The 24,839-nt window shown below is 40.9% G+C and overlaps 1 protein-coding gene across 1 annotated transcript; it reads right to left on the bottom strand.

Annotated features, from left to right (window-relative positions):
* Nucleotides 1-315: 315 nt before the first annotated feature.
* On the bottom strand, nucleotides 316-22,243 carry osmr (oncostatin M receptor). The gene is made up of 18 exons (XM_015340258.2): nucleotides 22,140-22,243; nucleotides 19,367-19,489; nucleotides 17,169-17,332; nucleotides 16,707-16,863; nucleotides 12,133-12,384; nucleotides 11,835-11,961; nucleotides 10,663-10,814; nucleotides 9,545-9,681; nucleotides 8,901-9,063; nucleotides 7,913-7,992; nucleotides 7,385-7,598; nucleotides 6,687-6,872; nucleotides 5,158-5,259; nucleotides 4,580-4,744; nucleotides 3,989-4,141; nucleotides 2,830-2,923; nucleotides 1,782-1,866; nucleotides 316-1,276 (listed from the first exon to the last, which is right to left on the bottom strand). The coding sequence occupies exons 2-18, from the start codon at nucleotides 19,437-19,439 to the stop codon at nucleotides 896-898; spliced, it is 2,685 nt and encodes an 894-aa protein (XP_015195744.2). The 5' UTR covers nucleotides 19,440-19,489; nucleotides 22,140-22,243; the 3' UTR covers nucleotides 316-895.
* Between the last annotated feature and the right edge of the window lie 2,596 nt (nucleotides 22,244-24,839).

The following is a 24,839-nucleotide window of genomic DNA, read 5'->3' as shown; positions in this document are numbered from 1 at the left end:
TTATTTCAGATTTCTATTTGAGATATATTTGCAAATTTGCTTTCAGCTCTTAAAAGTAGAATGGGATTTGTAATTGGTATCTACCCTGTACTGGTTTCTGAGTTTCGGGATCTTGTCACACCCACTGTGGAAATGTCTCATTACAGTGTCACTCCCACTGTGCGAGTGTCTGGTTACAGTGTCCCTCACAGTTTGGGTTTCAATAGTACTGAATTAGCTCAGCTGCAATGAAAACCAGCAAAGTGTTCCTTCAGGTCCAAGGTCTGGAAATCCTGGAACAAATATGTTAGAAAGACATTCTGACATTAGTCGAAGTTCTGTTTTATATAATGTTTATTACAAGAATTTCTGCACATCTTGAAGAAGAGGAAACGCTTACTTCAACTGGGTGAAAATAAAATGACAAGCTCATTATTTTCACAGTTCTCTCTTCAGTACTGTTGAGTTACAAACGTGAAATTACCCGCCTTTTCAGTCCCTGCATTCGGCTAGCCCGTTTAAGCGTGTTCCTTTTACGTGATGGACTTCACTGTTTGCTCTGTTACTTCTGCTGACCAGAGACTCAGTAGAAATTTACCCACATGTCCCATACTGGTTGTTTGGCTGTCTTTTACACACTCTCTGCAGCCTGGAGCACACTGTGTAGTACGTTACCAATACTTCAGAAATCAGCAGCCAGAGCAAATGACAGACTTTATTAGACAGATGCAGCTGACACAATGGGGCATACAGTTTGTTTTTGGGCCTAAAGGGATCTCTGCAAAGCTGCCTCAGATAAACAATGGTTTTGAAAACAGATTCTGGGAATCAAACAGTAGTGCAAATGTACATCTGCGAACACTGCTTTCTCTCCGGAAGCACTGGGTTTTGAAGAAAGTGTGATTCAAGCACACCTTCACTGAGGTATGTCCCCCGTTGAAATGTAGCCACCAGTGTCATATTTGATCTGGCTTCTGGTTTCTCCAAGTATCTGACTGGTGCGAAGACCACTGTGGAAGCTCTGACCCCCCATATGGGGCATTTCTATGAGGTATGTTAGGTTATTGAAAATCACTAGCTCCCCCTGCCCGGGTGTATTCTCTGAAGTCTGGGCAGGCTCAGTTGTAGTGTCCTGCAGGCAGTAAGAGCACACCGTGTGGGGGCTGGAAGAGAGGGGGCTTTCAAGTTCAGAGGCAGACAGATGCATCAACAGCTTCTCTTCCTGTTTTGTCTCGACAATCTCGATTTTGCAGCATGGGCAATCCTGTGCTGTCAAGCCCTGAAGTTTTTTGGTAGTCTGTGAAAACAAATAGCAAAAGAAAATCCTCTTTAAACTCGTTAAGCTTTTTTTTATAATCAAGATGGGGGAATTGCTATTTAAAATGAGTAACAGAGGTCCTGAGTGACTGAAGCTAGTAAGATATATATTTGGATTGAAGGCTGAGTCATTAGCTTATTCTGACTGGGATTCCCGTGGCAGAAGAACACAACTGACTGAACATTTCCAGGGTTAGGAGGAGCTGGCTTGTCCAGAGTGCACAAAAGGAGGACATTCAGCCCATCTAGTCCGCTGGATATTTACTAAGGAATTGATCCAATGATCTCATTCAACTGTTGCCGGAGCAGCCAGAGTTTCAACATTACCTTCACCGAGAACCACAGGAATGCCCCATTAGGTGCTAACCCTCCTGTACAGGCACAGTTGTGCTCAAAAATGTGTTTTACGCATCAAATATAGGTCAAAATAGGAAGTACTGTTTGAAAGTAGAAATTAAAAGTGGGAATATGTATTAATTACAAACCTCATAGATTGTGTTGTCCCACTGCAGGGCTTTGATGTCCTTTGGTGTGGGCACCCTGAAGAAATCCAGGAATATTTCCATGACCCTGTGGAATGCAGCGCAGAGGTTAGAGCCTGAATGGGCCTGTAGGATTGTTTTTGTGGAGCTCAAGAGGCTGGGCCTACACTTGCAGTCAGAATTAGACAACCTACAATAAGAGGAGGTCATTCTCCCCATCCTGAACTGCAGGAAACCTTTTGGACAGGATAGTATTGGACCTTGTTGGACTTGCACTATATTCTACTGTCGGTTTGGCTTATCAGTCATCCTAACACAGAACTGTCCACACTTCTAACAGAATACCCCAAGACAACTAATAAGCCAGCTATGCTTAATTTGTAACACCTGACAAAATGAGCTTGACAGGATAAATACACTCCACTAGTAGTGTCTTAATAACTTTCAGGGCTTGAGCATGTCTGTGGGGGGACTAGCAGTGATCTTGGCTGAATATTAGTCAGGTTTAAATTGACAGCAGGAGAAAACAGTGTTCATTGCATTCTGAGTTGCTGAAACCCAGCATTCATTCAGGGCAGCCTGGGCCAGGCTAGATTCTCAATGGTGCCTGTCCATTATCCTGGTGTGTTGGAAGAAAACCGCTATGCAAAAGTGCTTAAGAGCTGCATGGCAGGACTCATAATATTCACATCAAATATCGATTGATGGAAAAAAAATGAAACTGCAACAGTTGAAATTTGTACATCTGTAGTCAGGAGAGAAAGATGGCCAAATTGTTTTTAAGGCTCAAGATACAATATCAAAGGTAATTTTCTGTTATCATGTTCATATAACCCACAAGAACTAATTCTGAATACTGCAAGGTTTATTTTTCCATGTGTAATATTGATGACATGCTGTTGATCATGGATACACTGCAAAAGGGTGTTTGGTGGTCCAATCTGCAAAGTCAAAAGCCAAGGTGGTGCACTATGAAGCCAAGAGATACCACATTTTGAATTAACATGGTTATAAGGAGAAAGAACATGTTCTTTTCAGCATCGTGACTTACATCTCTTTGTGGGGCCAGAGATAAACACACAACACGACAACAAGCAGAACTAACACCAGCACTGAAGTCAGCAGAATGACCAGGAACTGCACATCTGTTAGAAAAAATGTGATACAAACTTGTGATCAATATACATTCAAAGTTCACTATCCATCACTGTTCCCCAGGCTAAGGGGCTCCCAACTGATACAGCATTCATTTCTTAAAGATCTTAAATGAAAAACAGACAATGTTTTAAATGTATTTAGACAAAAAAAACAGACTACACTTCAACTCCCAGAGTTATCTTAACTTAATGAATTACTTGCTGAAATATTTTAGCACCCCAACTCATTACATTATATACTGCATACAAGCATGAAGCTCCTAGAGTGATTTACACACACCTGCAGTGTATCACACAGCAGAATTACTTTAAATACAGTCCTAACTCTTATTATTCCACTGAGTATCATAACTGACTTGTTTTATTGTGCAGTATCACTGAAATTGTATTGAGAAATTAGGAGGATCATCTCAGTAACCCTTATATCTGTCTGTGAGAGTGGCTGAAGAGCTATAAACATTCGGTTTTGCTCGATTGCGAATTCACTTAGAATTTTTGTGAATTTATTTGATTTTATTTTTGTCCCACAGCCAGCCCTGACTGTATTGGGAACAAAATCTCCCTTGAGAAACTATATTCTCATAATAGGGTAGTCTTATATCCTGTTTGTGTCCTGAGCTCAAACAATGCTATTACCCATTTACTTAACAGCAAACGTGACTGGAACTGGGCATGCTTATAGGATGAGCTATGATAAAAGTCCTACCGCATGATTTTTTTCTGGAATGTATCATAATTCAGATTAATACATCACTCTGTGTGCACATTCCATTTTATAAACAAATGAACTGACGATCAGCATTGGATCAGTACAATATACAGTACTGAGATGGTCTATGACTCAGGCTGTCAAATACTACTTTGTACTTCACACCTTCAATCATTCTGAATAAACAAATACACATGGGTTAACAATAGAGGAAATGACAAATGACCCATCCCACAGTTTACACATTTTTAACAGGTTCTCCTTTGTATGTTGGTGATGCCTGGTGGTTTATATTTAAAAGAGCTGACGTGCCAGTGCCTTTAGTTACACCCGGTGAGACTCACGGTTTCCAGGTGTAATGACAGTTACAACAGCCTGCGGGCCAAGCCCAGCAGCAGTGAAGGCAGCCACTGTAATGGTGTATTCTCTGTTCTCCAAGAGGTCAGGAATAGTATACTCCTTTGTGCTTGCATTAGTAACATTAAAAACCTGTGACCCTGAAAGAAGACAGAAAAGGCTGTAATTATTCAAATGTTTCTGTGGTCAAATTACTTGCATAATACCACTAACACAGCTACTGTATTGTTTACACTTTTGTTGTAAAACCTGGTCTAAACATTTAAAACAGTATTGGTTTGGAAAGCTACAAAATCAACACCTTAGAGCTCTGTCGTATTTGCTGTGATACCTGAACAGGCCTGGAGTACAGCAATATGGCAAGAGTCTGTGTAATAGAATATAATAGGTTTCATTAGGTTTATTAAATATGTTGTTGTATGACAAATAGAACCCTTCAAAATCAAGCTGCTCTCCTGGAAACGATGACTTTCCTAGATTTATTTTTGCTGCAGTGTAAATGTTCTTGGAAGTTTTATCATATATATTTATTGTTCCAATAATAGATTTTAAATTTCTCTTTGATCAGGAAACCAAACCTGTCTGAGGGCCCTTTCTTGTATTGGCATCCCTGTCTTGTAGGTGGATCTGGTACCCTCTGATGAAGCCCGGATGGTAGTCACTGTTTTCAGAGAAGTCCCACATCAGGGTCACAGAGCTGTGGCTCACATAGGTCTGAAGGTTTGATGGCTGCTCTCTGGGGGCTAAGAGACACATACGAGATCTAGCACCTTCGTTCAGCAACACAAAAGCATGGCTTTTACTGAATTGTGCTACTACAGTCTTGTTTTCCATCTGGAAGACACCAGACGATTTCCAATTTCACCGCTTTTCAGCTCATCTTTGGTACCAAAGAATAAGTCACAAGAAGTTTTTTTTGGGAGAGGGACTGGATTTGGAGTTTGGACCACTGGATTTATGATGAACATACTGATTCATCACCTACAGCTCACCCTGCTGTTAGAGCTTAAGGGTCACAGTGTGCAATGGCACTGCAATGTACAGTAGCACAGGACAGCCAGATGTGTCAACTTCAAGTCTCTAAGGCTGGGGTAAGAACAGCAGAAATAAACTGGCTTGAGTATGACATTGCATTCCCTCTGTGCTCCACTCTTACCCAGCTCTGAGGTGTAGCCCATCTTTCTCTCCAGCAGCCAGTATGTGTCAGATGAGCATCCGTAGACTCTGAATGTATAGCGCTGTCCCGCTGTGAACTTCCCTGTTGAACACCATGGAAAGTTAGTGATGCCAGCCAGGTCTAAATCTGAAGCTGGAACTGACAATGTCTCTTATAAATATAAGCCAAACCAAAAAGGGGAAAGGGGAGGCCTTTGAACAAGGACATGGTCTTTTCCACTCTCTCTGACTGTATATCAGAGTTCCAGGGGAAGCAGGGCTAGACAGACATCATACTGCACCTCATTCATGATTTTGAAACCATGACCTTGTCTACTACATGACTTCTGAGTCTTCGTGTTTTGTATGGTACCGCAGATATGAAGTCATAACTGAGCTAATCTTCACAATTATGTAATGAAATGCCCTTTGTAAAAAGATCCTTTGCAGGGAAAAGCACAGAAGAGTTTCCCTGTGTTATAGCATAACATGCTGTTCTTATTAATAGCTGCTTCCATTTGTATAGCACCATGTAGAGCATAAGACACCCCCACAGCAAAGGGTGGGTCCAGCACTGTACTCTCATTCTGCCCTGGGTGGACAGCGTGCTCTAGAGGTCTGCGATAGCAGTATGAATCTGGGATCCAGCTGCATAGGCTACACAGTGTTAATGTCATCTTAATAATATCTCCAATATTTATGTATAGCCAATCAACATCTCTGTGTCCTAGAAACCTGGAAACTTCAAAGTTCAGTCTTAGTCAGTCATCGTTAGATCTGGACCATAATTCAAAATCATGCTATTTTTCATTCCTGACAAGGTAAAAGCACTGTATTGCATTAACAGGGGAAGTCAGAATTCTGCTTGCAAGGTATTGCCCAGAACATATTAAATACTGCATTGCAACACTTTTAAAATATTTCATTACCGCATTTTAATACCTGCATAGCAACATTTTTAGAACCATTGCCTTCACTCTCCTTCCAAATCATCAAAACATTGCTTTTTCAAAATAGATTTTTGACACATAAAGACACTACTGACTTTCATTCATAGTATACCTGCCAGATGAAAACAAAAATTGCTGAAACACTGTACAAATGCAAAGGCTAATTCTTTATTGAGCTTTTCTTTGTTCATCCCTTATCAGAAAGCCCCGAACAGGATGCCAGGTACTTTCAGGAAACTCACACAGGGGAGAGGGAGGAATCTACCGGAAGAAGCCCATACAAACACCACAATCTGTGGTGAATCTGCAAACTCCACACAGATGGTGCCTCCACTCCAAAATCGAATCCAGGACCCAAGAGGTGTGAGGCATCTGCTTGCCACCATCCTCTCTTCTTTATAGTGTAACCTTCTCTAAATCAAATGTAACTGATAGGATGTGCATTCCTGTGGAAACTAACCACAGGTGGGCAAATGACAAAGTGACTGAGTGCAATGCTTGAGCAGTACTCATGAAGTCCTTGCAAACTACTTAATGTCAAACGCAACAAGTTATATAACAAAAAGTTATTTGCTGGTACCTGATGAAATTCGGACAAATGTTGTGTTGAAAGGTATTTTTCTCCACTCCAAAGCACAAGGGGTCGCTCCGGGTAGCTCACACCACTCCACAGCATAGCCGCAGTCCACACGGGGGTCTCGCTGCAACTCCATCCAAAACCCCTCAAGACTGCCATGGATTTTCTGGACTTCAGGGTGATTTCCATCTAAAGGGGAACAGTCAGGTTAGCTAAAGAACGTTCTATCATTTAAACAATACATCTGTCATCTGCAGGAATTCTGCAGGAAATCCCAGTGAAGGACCTGGTCTCCAAAGCCCAAAAGATTAAATAGCAGTTATTATTGTTTCCAAAAGTGTGGACCACCTGCAAGCAGTTCATTGTCAGGTTTGTTTTCACTGTTCCTTTTAATTATGTCCTTCCCATCTAATGCAGATGTATGGTTAAATCTGTCAGCTCCTTCTTTGTTAACTGCTTGTTACCAAGAGTGGAACACCTGCAGAAATAATGAATGTGTGTGCTGTTTTTTTCAATAAAACAAAATAAAACAAATCATTTTCTCTACTGTATGGTTATCTTCAACTACAGAATAAAACATTTGTCTCTAAATCATTATCGGTATGTGAACCAACTCTTGTGCATCCTTTCAGATGGGACAGAAGCAGGACAAAGTGAGCCGACTCTGATTCCAAATCAGCCCTGTTAACACAAGAACCCACCTCTCCAACTGGCAGCTGGGATGATGAGCCGAGACACAGGCGAAGAGCCGGCAGCGTTGCTGGCCCTCACGGTTATGGTACAGTTGTCTTTGTTGATGGCAATCTCCTTCTGGGTCACCTCACTGCTGACCACTTCCTGTTCATTCCTCCCTGAGACTTCCCAGGTAATACTGTAGCTACGAATGGATCCCCTGGACTCAGAGCTGACAGGATACTGAAAGAATACATTCAGAGCGATTAGGAAGGCATTGTCATGAAGACAAACAGATATTCCTTCTGGCTCCTCCAGTAGCCAAAGAACCTTTTTGTGTTGTTTTTGAAGGCCCATGCTTGTCACAGTGGCTTGGGGGGTAGAGCTGCAGCCACCAGGGTCCTGCACTCAGGATTCCTCCCACATCCCAAAGACATACAATCTAGACTGAGTCTTACCCAGGTGACTGCAGGCCAAATTATGTTTCAAAAATCAACAGGCAAGGACGAGACCCCTTGCAGAAGATGAAATGACTGTTTAGGTAAGGGGAAGCTTACCTTCTTCCACAGAACAGTGACGTTTCGACCGTGCTGACCATCTTTGATGTCCCTCCAGAGATCAGGCGCAACCGAAGGACCTGAAAGGAAGAAGGGCTGACAGGTTCAGAATTCAGTACTGACTTTTCAAAGCCAAAATCTATCTGATTCCAGCAAAGCTTAAAGAACAGACCTTAAGTACCTTTGCAGGCAGAAATGGAATTGGATTGACTCAGGATGCACACCAGTTGTAGAAACAGTCCTGGAGTGACTAGGGCTGGTCAATTCAAGTGTGGTTTCATGATTGGATGGAAGTGCGTTGTTCTTATCAAAATCCAATTTGGGTATTAGATGAGAGGATAGATGATGGTTGAAAAAAAAAAACTTCTGAATCAATTCCTGCAGATGCCTAATCCTGAGAATCTCGTGTGATTCAGTAGGAGGAGAAGCAACATAGCCAGCCTACCAGTACAGCTAGAATTTGGATACAAGTGAGAAATTCTGAGCAAGTAAGTAGGCAAGGATGTCTACTGTATATATTTTCTTTCTGGAACATCAATAACTGTGAAGATGGCTCAGTCTTCAGCACCATCCAGTGGACTTCACTGGCATGTTGTGTATAATACTGTGACAAGCAATACTACTACGACATCATAGGCATGCAGTTATTTGTAACAAAAGAGTCAAACTCCAGGTCTAAAATGATACCATGAAGGACCTGAGAGCTGACAAGGACATTTTGATCACGGTTTTCCATTGGGTAGAAGAAGGACGCATGTAGCAAACAGAAAAAGCTTGACATTTGCTGTGTTAGCAATTCACCAGTGGCAGATGCACTGATGTTTTTGGTAATTTTTGGATTCATATCTTGTCTAGGAACAACAGGGAGACAGATTTGTGCTGTCCGACAGTTCTGTATGTCAGACTGTCAGTTACATGCATTTTTACTATTAAACAAGGTGGTGCTCTTTGCATAAATATTAATATATCACTCTTAATTCAGACTTACGAACAGCTTCAGTTTGGAAGTCCTGAGGCTCACTCCATTCACTCCACTTCCAGAAGTGCTCTGAGGCAGCACATCGGACTCGCGCCTTGTGCCTTGTGTAGGGATGCAGTCCATCGACTGAGACTTCATAAGTACCAAGATGCTTTCCACCTAGGGTGTGATTCTTCAGCATCAGAAAGAGAGAATGATTAAATATACAAAGTATCCTTAAAAACATACTGACTTTGAATAATTCCTCATGACAACAACTGGAAATTCTATTACATCACATTTTATAGACTAATTTACAAAGCCTCCCATCCTTAAAATAAATCTTTGTTCTGGCATGCTGAGTGAATGCAATGTTCTGACATGCAGTTTCTATGTGAGAGCACTTTTATTTTCCAGTCATTTCTGGGAATGAAAAGGTAGGAGGGGAAAATTACTCCCAGCCAAGAAACCCTACATTATCTCTTCCCCAGGTTCTTAGCAGTGGAACTGTTGAATGTGGTTGTGTTTGTTTTTTTCCTTTTATAAAACTGGGTCATGACAGGAAACAGGCTGTAATGTTCAGTGCACACACCTGGTAATCTAAATGAACAAACTCAAATGCAACACAAACACACACTAGGGTGTGGCTCGTCCTGGTGAAGAAAAACACATACCGTTGGAATATCTCCATTGTTTGTTATGACTTGACAAAGAAGCTCAAAAGCAGAGAAATTGCCTTCCAGTGTCCAAGAAATGTTTACAGATCTAGGTCCGGAAGTGGTTGACTGTATCACTGGGGGCTTGGGAAAAACTGTCAGGGTGAAAAAGAAGTTATTCACTCACATTACAAGGAGCATTTTTTATTTTAAATAACAAAGTTCATCGATACTGCCAGTATCTTTTTATCGTCATCATCTCTGTGCTCATGTTGGCAAAGAAAGAAGAACCTAAGATTTACCAAATGTAAGAGGTAAAAAGAGGTTTAAAAAATATTTAAATAAGATAAATATAAAAGTATTTATATATATTATATATATTGCTTAAAAGATGTGTCCATTGAGGACAGCTTACACTGCTTGCAAAGTTTAACATTAAAGGGGTAAAACAGTTTGAATAAAAAACCATAAATAGTAACATGGAAATGCAAAGCTCCCCAGGCAATACAGCCAGGATTGTTCACATTCTGGTTCCTGCTCAGCTAACATGGCATTACTAACTCTTTAATGCGCCTTGCCACAGCGCAGAACAAGCCATGGGTAAGGCAATGAGGCAGTAACATTCAGCTGATTCTCCGTTCTTCGCAGCTTCAAAGAGTCTTGCGTCTTTGCATTCACACTACTGAGAATCACAATACACCACACAGACAAGACTTCTGTGTCAACGCACTGGGGTAACTGAGTACACCATGTCTGGTTTTGAAAAGGTCTGGGACTAAAATATTCAAAGGTAGTGCCAGGCACTCATGCTGTGACTGTCATCCAAACAGCAATGATGCCAGATATGTCTCCTGCAATCAGGCCACAAAGAGGAAATAAAACAGATTCCTTCTGTTGCAGCATGGCAAAGGGACCAGACTGTGCGCATACTTTGTTGAACTCTATAAAAAATCATGAAACATTCACATTTCACTTACAGTAGTAGCCAATACAAGCATCTTCATGTTTTGGGGTTGTTATGGAGTGAATAGGTATTATTTCTGAATTTGCAAAAGTGCCCCTTTAGGAAAGATGAGACGTCACTGTGGACAGAGTGCCTTGGAGTGCAAGAAGAGCAAAGAACTGGATATATTCACCTATGTGAGTGATGTCCACGGTCAGATTTACAGACTCTACACCCAGCCTGTTTTTCACTTTTACTGTGGTGTTGTACCGCTGTTGCCCAGGAACAATCTTGAAGGCACAGTAGGAGTTGCTGGAGCACGCAACTTCATCTTCTGGCAAAGGCCTGCATACACCCAAATGAATACAGAAATTAATTAATACTAAATAAATATATCTATTTAACAGGTAGTCTGAAGGGAGCATGTACCACTGAGACATAACCAGGCAGCTGCAAAATGTCACATAAGGATTGAGTCCTTTTGTATTTAATGACAGCAGGTTGATGTGGAATACTCTGGTTCTCCGATCTCTTCCGTTTCTCATTACAATCAAGCAAATTGTTTTTTGTAATTAGATCTTGCTTGTTCGCTCAAGCATTGCTTTGTTTTGATTGTTCTGTTAACTCAAACATTGCACATAAAACTCATATGTAGATTTTTCATCCACTGCATCTTTGTGATCAGCCCTCACAAAGTTGTTAATTTAGGATACATGAAAACAATGTCAAATTACCCCTTCAGCCCGGTTGTTAACTTGTGAGGTCTTTTCCACAAAAACGGCCAGGACGTTTCTTTCCTTTACTGCTAACTCTCTTGGTGAAGCTGTACACAAATTCCTGCGCTGAATCTACTAGCAAAGCATTTCCATCGATATCCCTTCATTGCTATGTCTTGAGTTTAATTCAATGTTTGTGGCCTTTTTAAAACCCTCTCAGATTCTGGAATACTTCAGTGAAAGCTTTCTGAGCTATGTTCTGCTCCAAACCTATTAGAAACAGATCTGTTATAATGACACTGGCTAAAGGTGACCAAACCAGGCTGCCCCAGTGTGCTCTGCACCTGAATGTAAGAGGAATCGTTCAGAGGGAAGCCTGCACAATCCTTAATATGCCCATGCTAGTATACAGATTGTAAGAGGGATCCAATTTAATTCAAATCTCTAGAGTTCAATGTAACTTTAACAGCAGTTTCTATAACTCGATATCCTGCAATTGCTTTTAAAAACCACCTCTTGTTTTAAACACATTCTTGTTTTCTCGTCATTCACGTTATCCACATTGTGTGACTAGTTCTGGATTTCCTTTGCTGCCTGCCCAGCATTAACAATTCAGGCAGTCATCGGTAAGTCTGACACTCACACTCACCCTGTGATAAGGCTGTACTTCTGTTTCCTTCTAAGAGACAGGTTGTCTTTCCCTGGGTGCCATGTACAATTCACTGTCTCTAGGTCTCTCGTTTCACATCTTACATTTTGGGGTTTTTCTGGCGGAACTGTAAGAGAAGGCATGTCAGCACTTCAATGCATTTTTAAATTAAATCACCTCTTATGCAGCTGAAGGGCAGTTCAGTTTAAAACTTGTGAAATTTCCTTCCGTTCTGACATTTTGCCTATTTGTCTGTATTAACAATGGCAATAAATATACTGTATATAGATATACTTACAACTCACAAAGATGACAACATGATGTTCGTTGCACGTCACAAAAATTCCATTTTTGCCTGTCAGAGGGAGATTTTCCACTTTGATAGCTTTAGTTCTGTTGCTGATAGGAAGCACAGGGTACTCTTTATGATTGTACTTCATTGTAGTGACATATGCTCCCTTGCTTGGTATGCAGCAGAAATATGCAGTTGATCCCTCCTTCAAGACTTCCTGATATGGAAATATTTCAGGTTCATCACCTTGGTGTTGTCCTTTGGAAAAGGAAAGGAGAAAAACAGACAAAAACCTTACTGGAAAGTGTGAGAATGGTGTGAAACCCCATGAGATTTGGTACCACTACTAGCAATATCATCCGTGAAAAATATTTCCCTGTTCACAGTTCCCGCTTCTGGCTGGCTGGATAGGTTCCTTGGGCAACAGTTAGACATTAATACTGTGTTGCAGTGTTAGATATAATTTAGAACAAGAAGGTACTCATTAATAGATTAACTACTGATGAAGACTCCCTTCCACCTACAGAACGAGGCTCCCTTCCTTTTCCTTCACCTTAGGCCTGTGTGTTTTTTTCGATACCCATTGTTCTAATTTACATTTGGTGTTCTTTTCTAGCAATAGTTAGTCACGAATAACAGCTGGATAAATTCTGTATTCCCTGAAAACATCTACAGTAGCATAAAACACATTAATACACACAATACAAGATTATACAGTGCACAGTGAAGTTTGATTGGCATCTTATTATCTCATGCTGAAAAAAAGAAGAAAGAGAACACAACGTTTCGGCCGTGGAGCCTTCTTCAGGTGTGAGAGAGACAGGGCAGTAGGCAAAGGTAAAGTAGCGGGAGAACAAAGGTTGGGAGGGAGGAGGAGTGAGAGGCGGGAGCAGGGGACAGAAAGAGAGGCCAATCAAGAGGTGTGAAGTCAGAATGGGTGCAGAGAGGTGTGAAATGAAACTTCCAATGAATGGAGAAAATGTAAAAGAACAGTAATCTGTCGTTAAGGGAAGGGAGAATGTGTGATCCTAACTGCAGAATAATTTTAGTTTCGGTGGTCTTTCTGCTGTATGAGTTCGGAAAACCGTCTTTGAGAAGACAGACAGAGAGATTAGAGTGGTTGTGGCCGTCAGAGGTGAAATGAGAAACAATGGGCTTGGAGAGATCTTTAATCTTCACAGCCCTGACGTGTTCTCTGAAGCGGTCTCCGAGTCTCCTTCCTGTTTCTCCAATGTAGATGGCTGGGCATTTACTGCAAGAGATACAGTAAATAAGGTTGCTGGAGGTACAAGATGCTGTCTGGGTGATCCGGAATTGTCCTGAGGGGCCTTGAATGAGTGTGGTGGTGGCTGTGTACTTGTAGGTGATACAGCGAGCTCTGTTGCAAGGGAAAGTGCCTGGTGTGGATGGTTGTTGAGGGCTGTCAAGGGAGCTGTGAACAAGGAGGTTACGCAGATTAGGTGGTCGGCGATATGAGATGATAGGGCGATCAGAAAAGAGGGCCCCAATGGAGGGATCATCCTGTAGGATGGAAAAATTCTGGTTAATGGTCCTGGGGATAGAAAGTGTGTTAGGGTGGTAAGGAAGCACCAAGGGAATGCGGTTGTTACGGCGGGAGTTCCTAATCGGGTTGATGGTCCGGGGGGTGTTTTTGGCTCGGGCAAGGGCCCTGTCAATCACACTGCTGGGGTATCCTCTGTTGATGAAAAATGAATACATTTCGAGGGCTTGGTTCTCGAAGTCGATGTCGTCGCTGCATAGTCGTCGTAACCTAAGGAACTGTGAAAAAGGAAGAGAGTTTTTAGTGTGGTTGGGGTGAAATGAGCTGTACAGGAGGTAGCTGTGTGAATCCGTGGGTTTGTAATAAACTGAAGTGGACAGTCGGGGGTAGTTGATAGACAAGTGGATGTCTAGAAACGGAAGAGTGGTGGAAGATATGTTAACCGTATATTTGAGGGACGGGTGGAAGTTCGTGAAATGGTGCAGGAAGAACTCATGCTGATAATGTTAACCGTGATAATCAGCTTGAGTTCTTCCTGCACCATTTCACCAACTTCCACCCGTCCCTCAAATATACGGTTAACATATCTTCCACCACTCTTCCGTTTCTAGACATCCACTCGTCTATCAACTACCCCCGACTGTCCACTTCAGTTTATTACAAACCCACGGATTCACACAGCTACCTCCTGTACAGCTCATTTCACCCTAACCACACTAAAAACTCTCTTCCTTTTTCACAGTTCCTTAGGTTACGACGACTATGCAGCGACAACATCGACTTCGAGAACCAAGCCCTCGAAATGTATTCATTTTTCATCAACAGAGGATACCCCAGCAGTGTGATTGACAGGGCCCTTGCCCGAGCCAAAAACACCCCCCGGACCATCAACCCAATCAGGAACTCCCGCCGTAACAACCGCATTCCCTTGGTGCTTCCTTACCACCCTAACACACTTCCTATCCCCAGGACCATTAACCAGAACTTTTCCATCCTACAGGATGATCCCTCCATTGGGGCCCTCTTTTCTGATCGCCCTATCATCTCATATCGCCGACCACCTAATCTGCGTAACCTCCTTGTTCACAGCTCCCTTGACCGCCCTCAACAACCATCCACACCAGGCACTTTCCCTTGCAACAGAGCTCGCTGTATCACCTGCAAGTACACAGCCACCACCACACTCATTCAAGGCCCCTCAGGACAATTCCGGATCACCCAGACAGCATCTTGTACCTCCAGCAACCTTATTTTCTGTATCTCTTGCAGTAAATGCCCAGCCATCTACATTGGAGAAACAGGAAGGAGACTCGGAGACCGCTTCAGAGAACACGTCAGGGCTGTGAAGATTAAAGATCTCTCCAAGCCCATTGTTTCTCATTTCACCTCTGACGGCCACGACCACTCTAATCTCTCCGTCTGTGTTCTCAAAGATGGTTTTCCGAACTCATACAGCAGAAAGACCACCGAAACTAAAATTATTCTGCAGTTAGGATCACACATTCTCCCTTCCCTTAACGACAGATTACTGTTCTTTTAAATTTTCTCCATTCATTGGAAGTTTCATTTCACACCTCTCTGCACCCATTCTGACTTCACACCTCTTGATTGGCCTCTCTTTCTGTCCCCTGCTCCCGCCTCTCACTCCTCCTCCCTCCCAACCTTTGTTCTCCCGCTACTTTACCTTTGCCTACTGCCCTGTCTCTCTCACACCTGAAGAAGGCTCCACGGCCGAAACGTTGTGTTCTCTTTCTTCTTTTTTTCAGCATGGAATAAACCTATTACTTGTTCCTTTGCAGCCTACGCATGTTGACGCAGCTACTCACCTAAACTATCTTATTATCTCAACAACTTAATAAATGCATGCCGTCACCAATTTATTTGATCACAAGTAAAGTTCATGATTATGTACTGTAGTTTAAGAGACATCTCCTCAATTGAAATCACTGTTTTAATCCAAGCATTCTGGATTTACTGTAGGACTCCACTGCACATGATGTGGGGAATAGTAGAGTTACAGGGTTTATTGTAATTTGCAGTAAACACTTGAGAATGTCTATACCCAAGAGTGTATGTGTGTTACCTTTCTCTTTTCTTAATGTTTGTGCTGTTTCTGTAAGCATACCTGACTGTATAACAGTCTAAAAGCAGGTTGTTCATAAAAAACAGATCATTATCCTCAGTAAGTCTTTGGTGTGATTACAAAAGGCATGCTAAATGCGAAATACATTTACTGAAAATAGCAGCATATCCGTGAAAATGTTACATCTCTGTATTCTCTATCATTGTATCTCTTTCTTTATATACATGTAGCACTGAATTTGGACATTGTTACACTGAAGCTGCCATCATGCTTTTGGAATGTATACTGTAGAATCAAAAGTGCAGAAGGCACACTTTCTTGATTAAACAGTGAAATCTCAAGGGCTCTAATACCTACCTAAGTGTAATCTATGCAAATTAATGTGACATACTGTATATTTAAGGTTTAAGAACTGCCTGCAAAGTTTGACAGAGATCGGATTTATTAAAAACACAGCACAGCTTGCCATGGGAGTGAAGTCTTGACTCAGGGAACTCGCACAGGAAAATAATATTCCTACTCCTAAACTTGACATCTGATCTATACAAGAAAACGCTTTCTTCACTATAGGCTACAATGAAACACACAGCAACGATGATGAAATAACATTCTCTGGCCACATTCTGGTTCTTGAAATGGATTTCCAAGAATGCTTATTACAGAAAATGTGTTCTGTCAAATAACATAACATTTGATTTGTAGAAAAACTTGACACTCGACAAAGAAATTCTGGTCAAGTCTGTTAAGTGAGTTTTACTTACAATGCAAGATGGAAACTCGCAGAAGATCTGAAGAATTTTATCTCAGTTAGTGAGAAACGGGACTCGGAGGAAATCAGATAAAATGAAAAGAGGAACAACACAGCTGGTACTTTTACACTCAAGAAGGAAATTTCTTCAATAAGGTCTCTTCTAACATGTCAACAAGCCAGTGACCTCCTCAGTCCCTCCTGTATGTGTTAGACCTGTCCAAACTTCATGACAAAAGAAATCTTACCTTGATGCTTTACCCAGGAGCTCCAGGTGCTGGAATAGGTATCATTTAATATACTCCTTATTCTCACAGAGTGATCTTCACACTCCAGGGGCACCTCAGAAACCCACTGCCAAGTAAAGACTGCCTTGCCCTTCTTTAGCATTACATTGTACCAGTCCTGAAAAAAAAGTGTGAACAAAACGAGAGAATGTATCACATACAGTATTGCGTACAGATACAGCTACAGTTACCCTACTGTTGCTCTTGTTTTGTAGTGTTAAGAGCACTGCAAAGGGTATCAGTGTTGCAAAAAATTATAATAGTGTATATAATAACATCATAAATTAAATAATCTAAAAAACTGTGAAAAAAGAACAACAGAAATGCAAATGATGAAAAAATTATCTCTATTTCAAAACTGTGCTGGGTATTTTTTGTGAAGCTTTAGTGGCAAAGCCTATTAAAAATATCTCCTTGACTCACAGTGTGAAGCACGTCGAGGTCTTCTGTTCTCGCAACCTGAATCTCAAAGGTCACATTCAGCTCATCCTCAAATCCCAGAGGGCTGATGTTCCACTTGACCACCAGTGTCCGAGAGTAGCTCTCACCGTACAGCTCTGTAATAGTGGGTGTGAGGGGCTCTGAGGCTGAAAGACAAGACGTCCAGAAGTCGAGACAATCAAGCAGAGCACAGCAGTAACTAGACAGAGGAGCACATGGCCACCTCAGGGCCTTAGTGTGAGCATGTGTGTCCTGGCCATTCTGGATGAGGCTAGGCTCCCTCACAAACAACCGATTGTACTTCACATTCAGCAATGTGGTTTACATCTAAGGAGAGACTGGAGGAGGAGGCCTATGAGATTTGTGCTGCAAATGAAACCACTGGCCAAGGCAGAGATGACCTGAAGGCTTTGCTGCTTGAGAGGCAGATCTATGTCGTGGGACTAAGCTGATATATAAAAATATTACTGAAGAAAAGAGGTTGTTTATACAGTATCACTTCTAATCCTCAACAGGATTCAACATGCAGTTCATTAACAAATCACTGATTGCTTTAAAGACTTGGAAAAACAACAAAAATCAGTTCAATAAAACCTGAAGAAGTCAGATCTTGTGCTAGAATCACTAAGTTGACAGTATATATACTGCGCAGTCACTTTTTTAATATAAAATATCTGAATAGCTGACTAATTGGAATAGCCAGTTCTGTGTTTCTTTTATTTCGGCTCGAGATGACCACACGCAGAGGAGAGTGAGAAAGACTCCTCCGACCCACCCACCTTCTCCTCTGAGCACCTCCTCTTTTAACACTTCTCAGACTATTCAGCCTCACAACAACAGCACTGCAAGCCTGACATGACCCAGGCTTGAACCCACAATCACAGAGAGCAACCTGAGGGCTGGCAAGAACATTCACTAGCTGAGGACCCCTTTTGTTGAAAGATCTAAGCCTATGTGGAACCTTGTTTCTTTTCTTGTATTGTATAGTAGCCATTATTATTTTGTTGTTTTTTTTTACCTTACAGAGGTAAGTCTGAACCTCAAATATTTTACAAAAAAAAACAATTATAGAAACAAGTGAAGACAGTTCCGAGCCCAGGCAATTATTCTTTGCTTCCCATGGTCCATTGCTTTAAGGGGTGTGGGTGGGTCTTTGACTACTTCAGGATTAAAGCCAAGTGGTCATCACACAAGCAAGAGTGTTCAAGTCAGAGAACATTTTAATCCTTTAGGTTAACATGGCCAGTGTATGAAGATGTGGAGTACTGTGCAATAGACACTTGTTTATCTTAGCTGGAATAGCAGTTGACCTAATGAACTATTTTTGAAAATGCAGTGCGGAACCACATTTACAGAAGAGGATATTTAAAAGAAGCAAAATGCAATTGACAACCAGCTCGGCAGCCAATTCACCCCTGATCAATTTCTCCTTTAATGAACTCAGCTAATCATTATCAGAATTCATATCCTGCTAATTGTTGTGCCTACAACTTGAGTTCCTTGACTTAACAATCGCCAAACACTAATCTACAGTGCATGTGTTTGAAAAGTCAAGTTTACTAAATAACCAATAAACAATTACAGTAAATGCCATGGTATCGCCAAGACTAGAAGACAACATCTAGCAATTAATTTTCTAGGCTTTACAGTGTATTCAATTTCTTTGATCCTGTTTCACATGTCATCAGAAACCAAATCAAACAGAGAACACTTTGCACTGAAGGTTAAATGTTGGAAAGAGAGAAAAGCAAACTGTAAGATAACTGTGATCCAGACGGACTGTGACGATGGGAACTGGTTTGGGCTGAAATATGTGTATACATATTTACACTTTTGCATTCTATACGTATACGACAATGACTGAAAACTCTCTTAACTTCTGCGTCTTTCAACTGTGAGAAGAGCTCTGTTTTAAGCTGTATTTAACATTAGCATCTTACACAGATTTATCTTTGTTGATGTACAATATATAGTAGAGCTAAACTATTTATATACAGTATGCTTAGATAAGCTATATTTTTATTATAAATTATCTTTTTGCTTCAGCGTAAACCATTCTCTTTTTAAATCTGCTATTACTTTCCCTGTGCTGTGACTATTTTAACAGCCTATCTGCACCCCCTAAAAGCTGGACCTCATTTCAACCTGGAAATTCTACCTCAGTATGAAAGGTTTGTTACCTTTATTCTGGCACCGTCCGCCCTGGAACTGCCACAGGAGACAAGCAGCCAGAAGGCACAGTATTGTTTCCATTCCCGTCTCCGCCAGCGACAGCCTCAGAAATGTGCACCGCTGTTACTTTCCTAAAAAGGACATAAAAAAGCCCTCAAAGTCAACGCATCCACGAAACTGCCAGGCTTCCCAGAAACCAAATGGCCAATGACCTATTGGATCATCAGAACAGACCGCTATGCTGTTAAATGCCACACACTCCACTCCCAATGGGCAGAATATGGGCTGTTTGCAAAGGATCCAACTGATACAGAGGAGGACAAGGCCGTTATACACTTTCCTTGAATTGTATGATATGGCTCTGTTACTTAGCATGTTCAAACAACTAGGCTCCCGTGCTGATGCCATCTTATCTAACACATTTGCATCTCTGCTGACAGCATGCTCTCTTTTCTTTTTCTTTCTAGAAGTGGAGATATTCTGTATGTTGTAGTCAAAGAGTTTAAAACCCCAGCATCATCCTTTCGAGTCCTGCTTTTAATTTTCCAACTCAGTGTATTTCTGTATATGTCTTAGGAAAAAAACAAGAATCAATGAGCAGAAATGATCATTTTCAATACCTTTGGGATCAAAACTTCTGTTACAATCTGCTTGGCTGTTTAGCACCAATACACCACCTTGCATTTCTATTTTTCTATTTCTACTTTCCGGTTCAGTCCTTATCAGATAGGAAATAAATACCTAGTGCATATATATTCTTGACCATAAGAAACCCAGCAAACATACAATCCATAAAAATCCATAGCAGTAGTAATTCATATACTGTACTTTTACTTACGTGCCCATCAGCTACTGAAAAACCAGGAAATAGCATACAGTACCTCGAGACTGGAGGCCATCAATAAACAGACTGAACAGGTTCTGCTGAATATTCCTTGCTAAATATGTGCCATCGTGATATTATCAGTTTTACAAATTTCAAAAACTGTCCATCTTTCAATGATCTACTTTCAGTATTATTTCGAAGTTATATTTTATTATCAGCTGGAATACACAGCTAATTTGCTCAAACTGTAATTATGCAGTTGTTCTCGGTCTGACCAGCGTCAAGAACTATGAACTATGAAAATGTGTACTTGTGTTATTAACTATTTTATTGGCATTGTATGCTGTGGTGATACAATGTACCGTAGGTGTAGGGATTATGGGTTTCTGTCAGCTCGGCATTTTGTTTTTATTCGCTCTAAGCATTTTAAACCACAACAAGCATTATTTTCTTCATTCTGTCTCTTGAAGTCTCTTTTATAAATTTGACATTTCTGCGTCAACAATTTAAAATGCATTCTAAAGAAATCCAGCTACAAAGCTCACCCATGATCAGCACTTGAAATATGCTGCCAATTCCTCTTTCACATCACCTTGTGATACAGTAAAAGCAGGAGCACAGTTAATAGACTAATTTCACCATCTTGCCAGATTTCACCATTCACATTTTTTTTCTATCTCTTTGATATTGGGTGTGGGTAAAATAAGCATTGCAGCAGATTTCAGGCACAAATGTTATCTCTGTATCTGTTGTCCTACACTCACCAATAGTTTAACCAAAATTCACTATGACTGTTCTTGAAAGTAATAGAGGCTTGATTTCTGCAACTCTTTACTCTATGGGCTCCCTATCTCTCTTCTGAAAGAGTTCCAATATGTCCAAAACTGCATCCATACTTCTTAACTCACACCACACCCAGGCAGCTTATCACTCCTACACTAAAGTCTCTACATTGGGTGCCTATCAAGTCATGTAATGGAGTTTGTAACTAAAGTTCGGGAGGGATGACAGCAACCGGTCACATCCCACACTCTCCCTCGCAAACGCCGTTGCATTCCCAAACCCAGTGTTTCACGATCTCATTCCCAAATTGAACCCATCACATTCTCACAGGCACCAGATTCAACAGACCCTCGCTCCTGGACCAATTATCCAAACAAGTCCCTCTCCCTTCAGTATTTAAAGTTCCCTCTTTTGTGCTTCTACATTCTAGACGTTATATGTCTGGGTCCGGCGTCACCATCACACGGTTATCTTCTTCTTCTTCTTCTTCTTCTTCTTCTTCTTCTTCTTCTTCTTCTTCTTCTTATTATTATTATTATTATTATTCCAATCCGTCTTCATTGTAAAATCGCAGATCTACTTTGTGATCATTTCATATTTGGTGCTCTATGCGCTGACTCTCTTGTGTGACAGTTCCAGCACTGGAGAGAGACTGGACAGGTGTACAATGGGCGTTTTTTCTTACTGCTGATAAAGTTAGTTAAGTGGAAGACGCGAGGTTGGTGTTGCGTATAAATTGCGTAAGGAATTGTTGAACGTTTCAAATTCTTGGTTTATCTATACCCTGATCTTGAAATCCACACCATATTTTTTAATCGCAGTCATTTTAGTAACTATTTAATATAATATTTGATATGCCTATGTTAAATTCTAAAAAAGGCTAAAATAGAACTCATAACACTACAAAGAATAACTAAATGACATTCAATTTAAAACAATAAACTTAAAGAGAGCACCTTATACGGTATAACACCTACAAATCCGCATACATAACACTCATGTTTGTAAGGTGAGAAAAAGCCAAATAGAAACATTACTGTAACCACTCAATAAAAACCCGTAATGGGAAAAACGCCGTCTTTCCCATTTAAGCATTTATGGAACTTTAAACTGGCCTTTCACAAAATATTTAAATATTTATAACTTCTGAATGAACAAAAACGACCACTTACTTTCTTCAGAAATGCATGTACAGCATCATCAGAAAAGGCAACATCACGTTGTGTATGCACCAACTACTCTGTACACTGTCACGTCGCTTTCGTTCAACTAAACAGCTGCGCAATACTTTGACTGGAAACGCTCCTTTTCTCGAAATGAGTCATCACAGCGGGAAATGGGGTGGAGAATAGTATGCATAATTGCCGATTAAAATAAAAACAAAAATCACAAATCGTGGCACAGCTTCCAATAGGATCGCTTATCCTACGGGGTACGCGAAAAAAAAACACCACATGTTGGATATTATACATCAAATAAAGATGTATCTCAGAGTGCGGACTTAAATCAAATACATTCAAAACTATTAATGAAATTGATCAATGCATTTCGCATGAAATCATAACATTTTTAATTTCACGGATGTTCGGTGTTATTCTAATGAGGAGTTGAATATTTTAAGAACATAAAAGACTACAAACAACAGGACACCATTTTAAGTTTTTTTTTTCATTTCACTTTTTATAGAAAACTAGCAAAGGCAGACAGGGGTACGCGAGTTTAAGAGACTTACAGTAAAAGTACATTCATTGCAGAACACGAAAAGATCATCAACGTTAACACGAAGCTCGACACTTGTCTCCAACCCTGTTTTTACACATCATTCGATGTCCATTGAGAGCAAAGGTGTTAATCAGTTGTTTCATTTAAATCAGCTAAGAAACGTATGCGAACGTTATGGAGTTTTACAACTGAGAGGGCCGTACGCATTTGGGTTATGTGAATTATTTAGAAAACAATTGTGTGTGCGTTTCGCTGTTTTTGTACGTGAATGCCGGTGCTCTTTGCCTTGATATACATCCATCCATTTTCCACCCGCTTGCCATGATACGTTATTCTTATTTCAGACTCACGGACCAGCTCTCAGTTCGGATGCCCTTCAATTTACGTGGAAGCAGTCTGTCACTTGAGACTTCATACAGTAGTTAGCGTTACACGTCTAAGGTACAGTATAATTCTTCAGTACACTATAAGGAAAAAGGCGAAATTCAAACTACTTTAGTGGAATGACAGTTTTATTCATGTTAAGCACTACATTATCTTTGCACATTTTGTTTCTAAATACTTTTAAAAAAACTCAAAATGCTGTACAATGGTACAATGGTAAAAAAAAATCACTACCAGAAACCAAGCACCAAATAGAAAAAAAAGACATTAAAAGATCCAGAAACAGAGGTCTTTGAGGGGGTATTTTAAAAATGAATAGTCATTGAGTTCGGTTTCCATTGAGGTGAATTGAGGCAGTGAGTTCCACAGAACTTTTCCTTCGTGATATTTCTCTAGTTTGTGGAACTAGTTACATTACCTTTTGTCAGGCTTTTTCAAGCTAGTTTCTGTTTATAATTCTATTCTATTGTTATCAAGAACCCCTGCCATGATAATGGCATAATTTTACTGAAATAAATTGCAAAGACTACCTAATTCTATTTTTCTGCAGCTTGCAGACAAGCAGGTTTCCAAACAATGTAATTATCACCACCCTATTCCCTCTGTAGTTTTAACCCTGGAGTTGTAGCGCAGACTTATACCCAAGGAGTGAGGAGTGAGAAGCCACATTTTCATAATTAAGTTCTGATGACGAAACGAACCGACAAATAAGAAAGGATAGCGTACTCTGTAACTTTGGCTTTAACTTGCCTGGCGTTGGAAATGACAGGGCTGGTTGGAGATCAGCACTGGCACACCCCCCCTCACTTATGGGCTGGAGGGATTGGCATCTGAAAAGATGTACATAGTGCCACTTGCAGACTGGTAGTTTACATGCATAGGAGAGCAGAGAGTTTAGAATTTGACTATCTCCTGAGCTCCTGTCTGAACAAACACCATAAAGGTCAGGTCCAGAGAAACATGCAAACACAATGGTGCTAATGATTGAGAACTACAGCAGCAGTAGCAATCCTGCATGTTTATTGAACATCCTCCCAGGAAAATAACGTTTTTGCTCCTAAACCTGACCTGAGCACAGATGACACCACTGCCTTCAACTGGTGGGAAGACTGTAGGTAGTCAACGAAGAACCATGCAGCAGAGATGACAACAGACCATAAACTGGCCAGGTTTCATACATTTCCAGAAACGCTTTATGTAAGATTCAAGCAAGGGTGTTTTCCCAGTTATTGAGAAACAGGGCCCGGAGACAATCAGATAACAATCAAAAGAGGAACAACACAGCTGATAATAACAAATGATATCTGTGACTTTAACACCCAAGAGGGAAACTTCTCCAACAGGGTATCTCGCTGCAAATCCACAGGTCATCACTTCCCCAGCCATCTCCTGTTTGTGTCAGTCAAATGTCATCACAAAAACAATCTTAACCATGATGTACAGTATGTCCCACCGTCTCCTACGATTACCAATGTCCTGTCCAAGGTGTAGTCTTGTCATGTGCCCTGTGACTGATAAGTGATCTCCAGCTCACTGCTGCTCCCTAAGAAGAATGTGGTTACTGAAAACGGGGGGATGGAAATCACAGTTTAGTTGACGTCTACTGTCCTCGCAACCTGAATCTCAAAGGTCACATTCAGCTCATCCTCAAATCCCAGAGACCTGATGTTCCACTTGACCACCAGTGTCCGAGAGTAGCTCTCAGCGTACAGCTCTGTAACAGTGGGTGTGAGGGGCTCTGAGGCTGAAAGACAAGACGTCCAGAA

Source organism: Lepisosteus oculatus, chromosome 3, assembly GCF_040954835.1.
Source record: "Lepisosteus oculatus isolate fLepOcu1 chromosome 3, fLepOcu1.hap2, whole genome shotgun sequence".
Classification (NCBI taxonomy): Eukaryota; Metazoa; Chordata; class Actinopteri; order Semionotiformes; family Lepisosteidae; genus Lepisosteus; species Lepisosteus oculatus.
This window is presented reverse-complemented; position numbering and strand designations above follow the sequence as displayed.

Coding starts and splice junctions, on each gene's coding strand:
- osmr (XM_015340258.2), bottom strand. CDS start 19,439: ATGGAAACAATACTGTGCCTTCTGGCTGCTTGTCTCCTGTGGCAGTTC. Junction 11,962..12,132: donor TGTTGTCATCTTTGTGAGTT/GTAAGTATATCT, acceptor CTTCTCTTACAG/TTCCGCCAGAAAAACCCCAA. Junction 9,064..9,544: donor ACAATGGAGATATTCCAACG/GTATGTGTTTTT, acceptor CTGATGCTGAAG/AATCACACCCTAGGTGGAAA.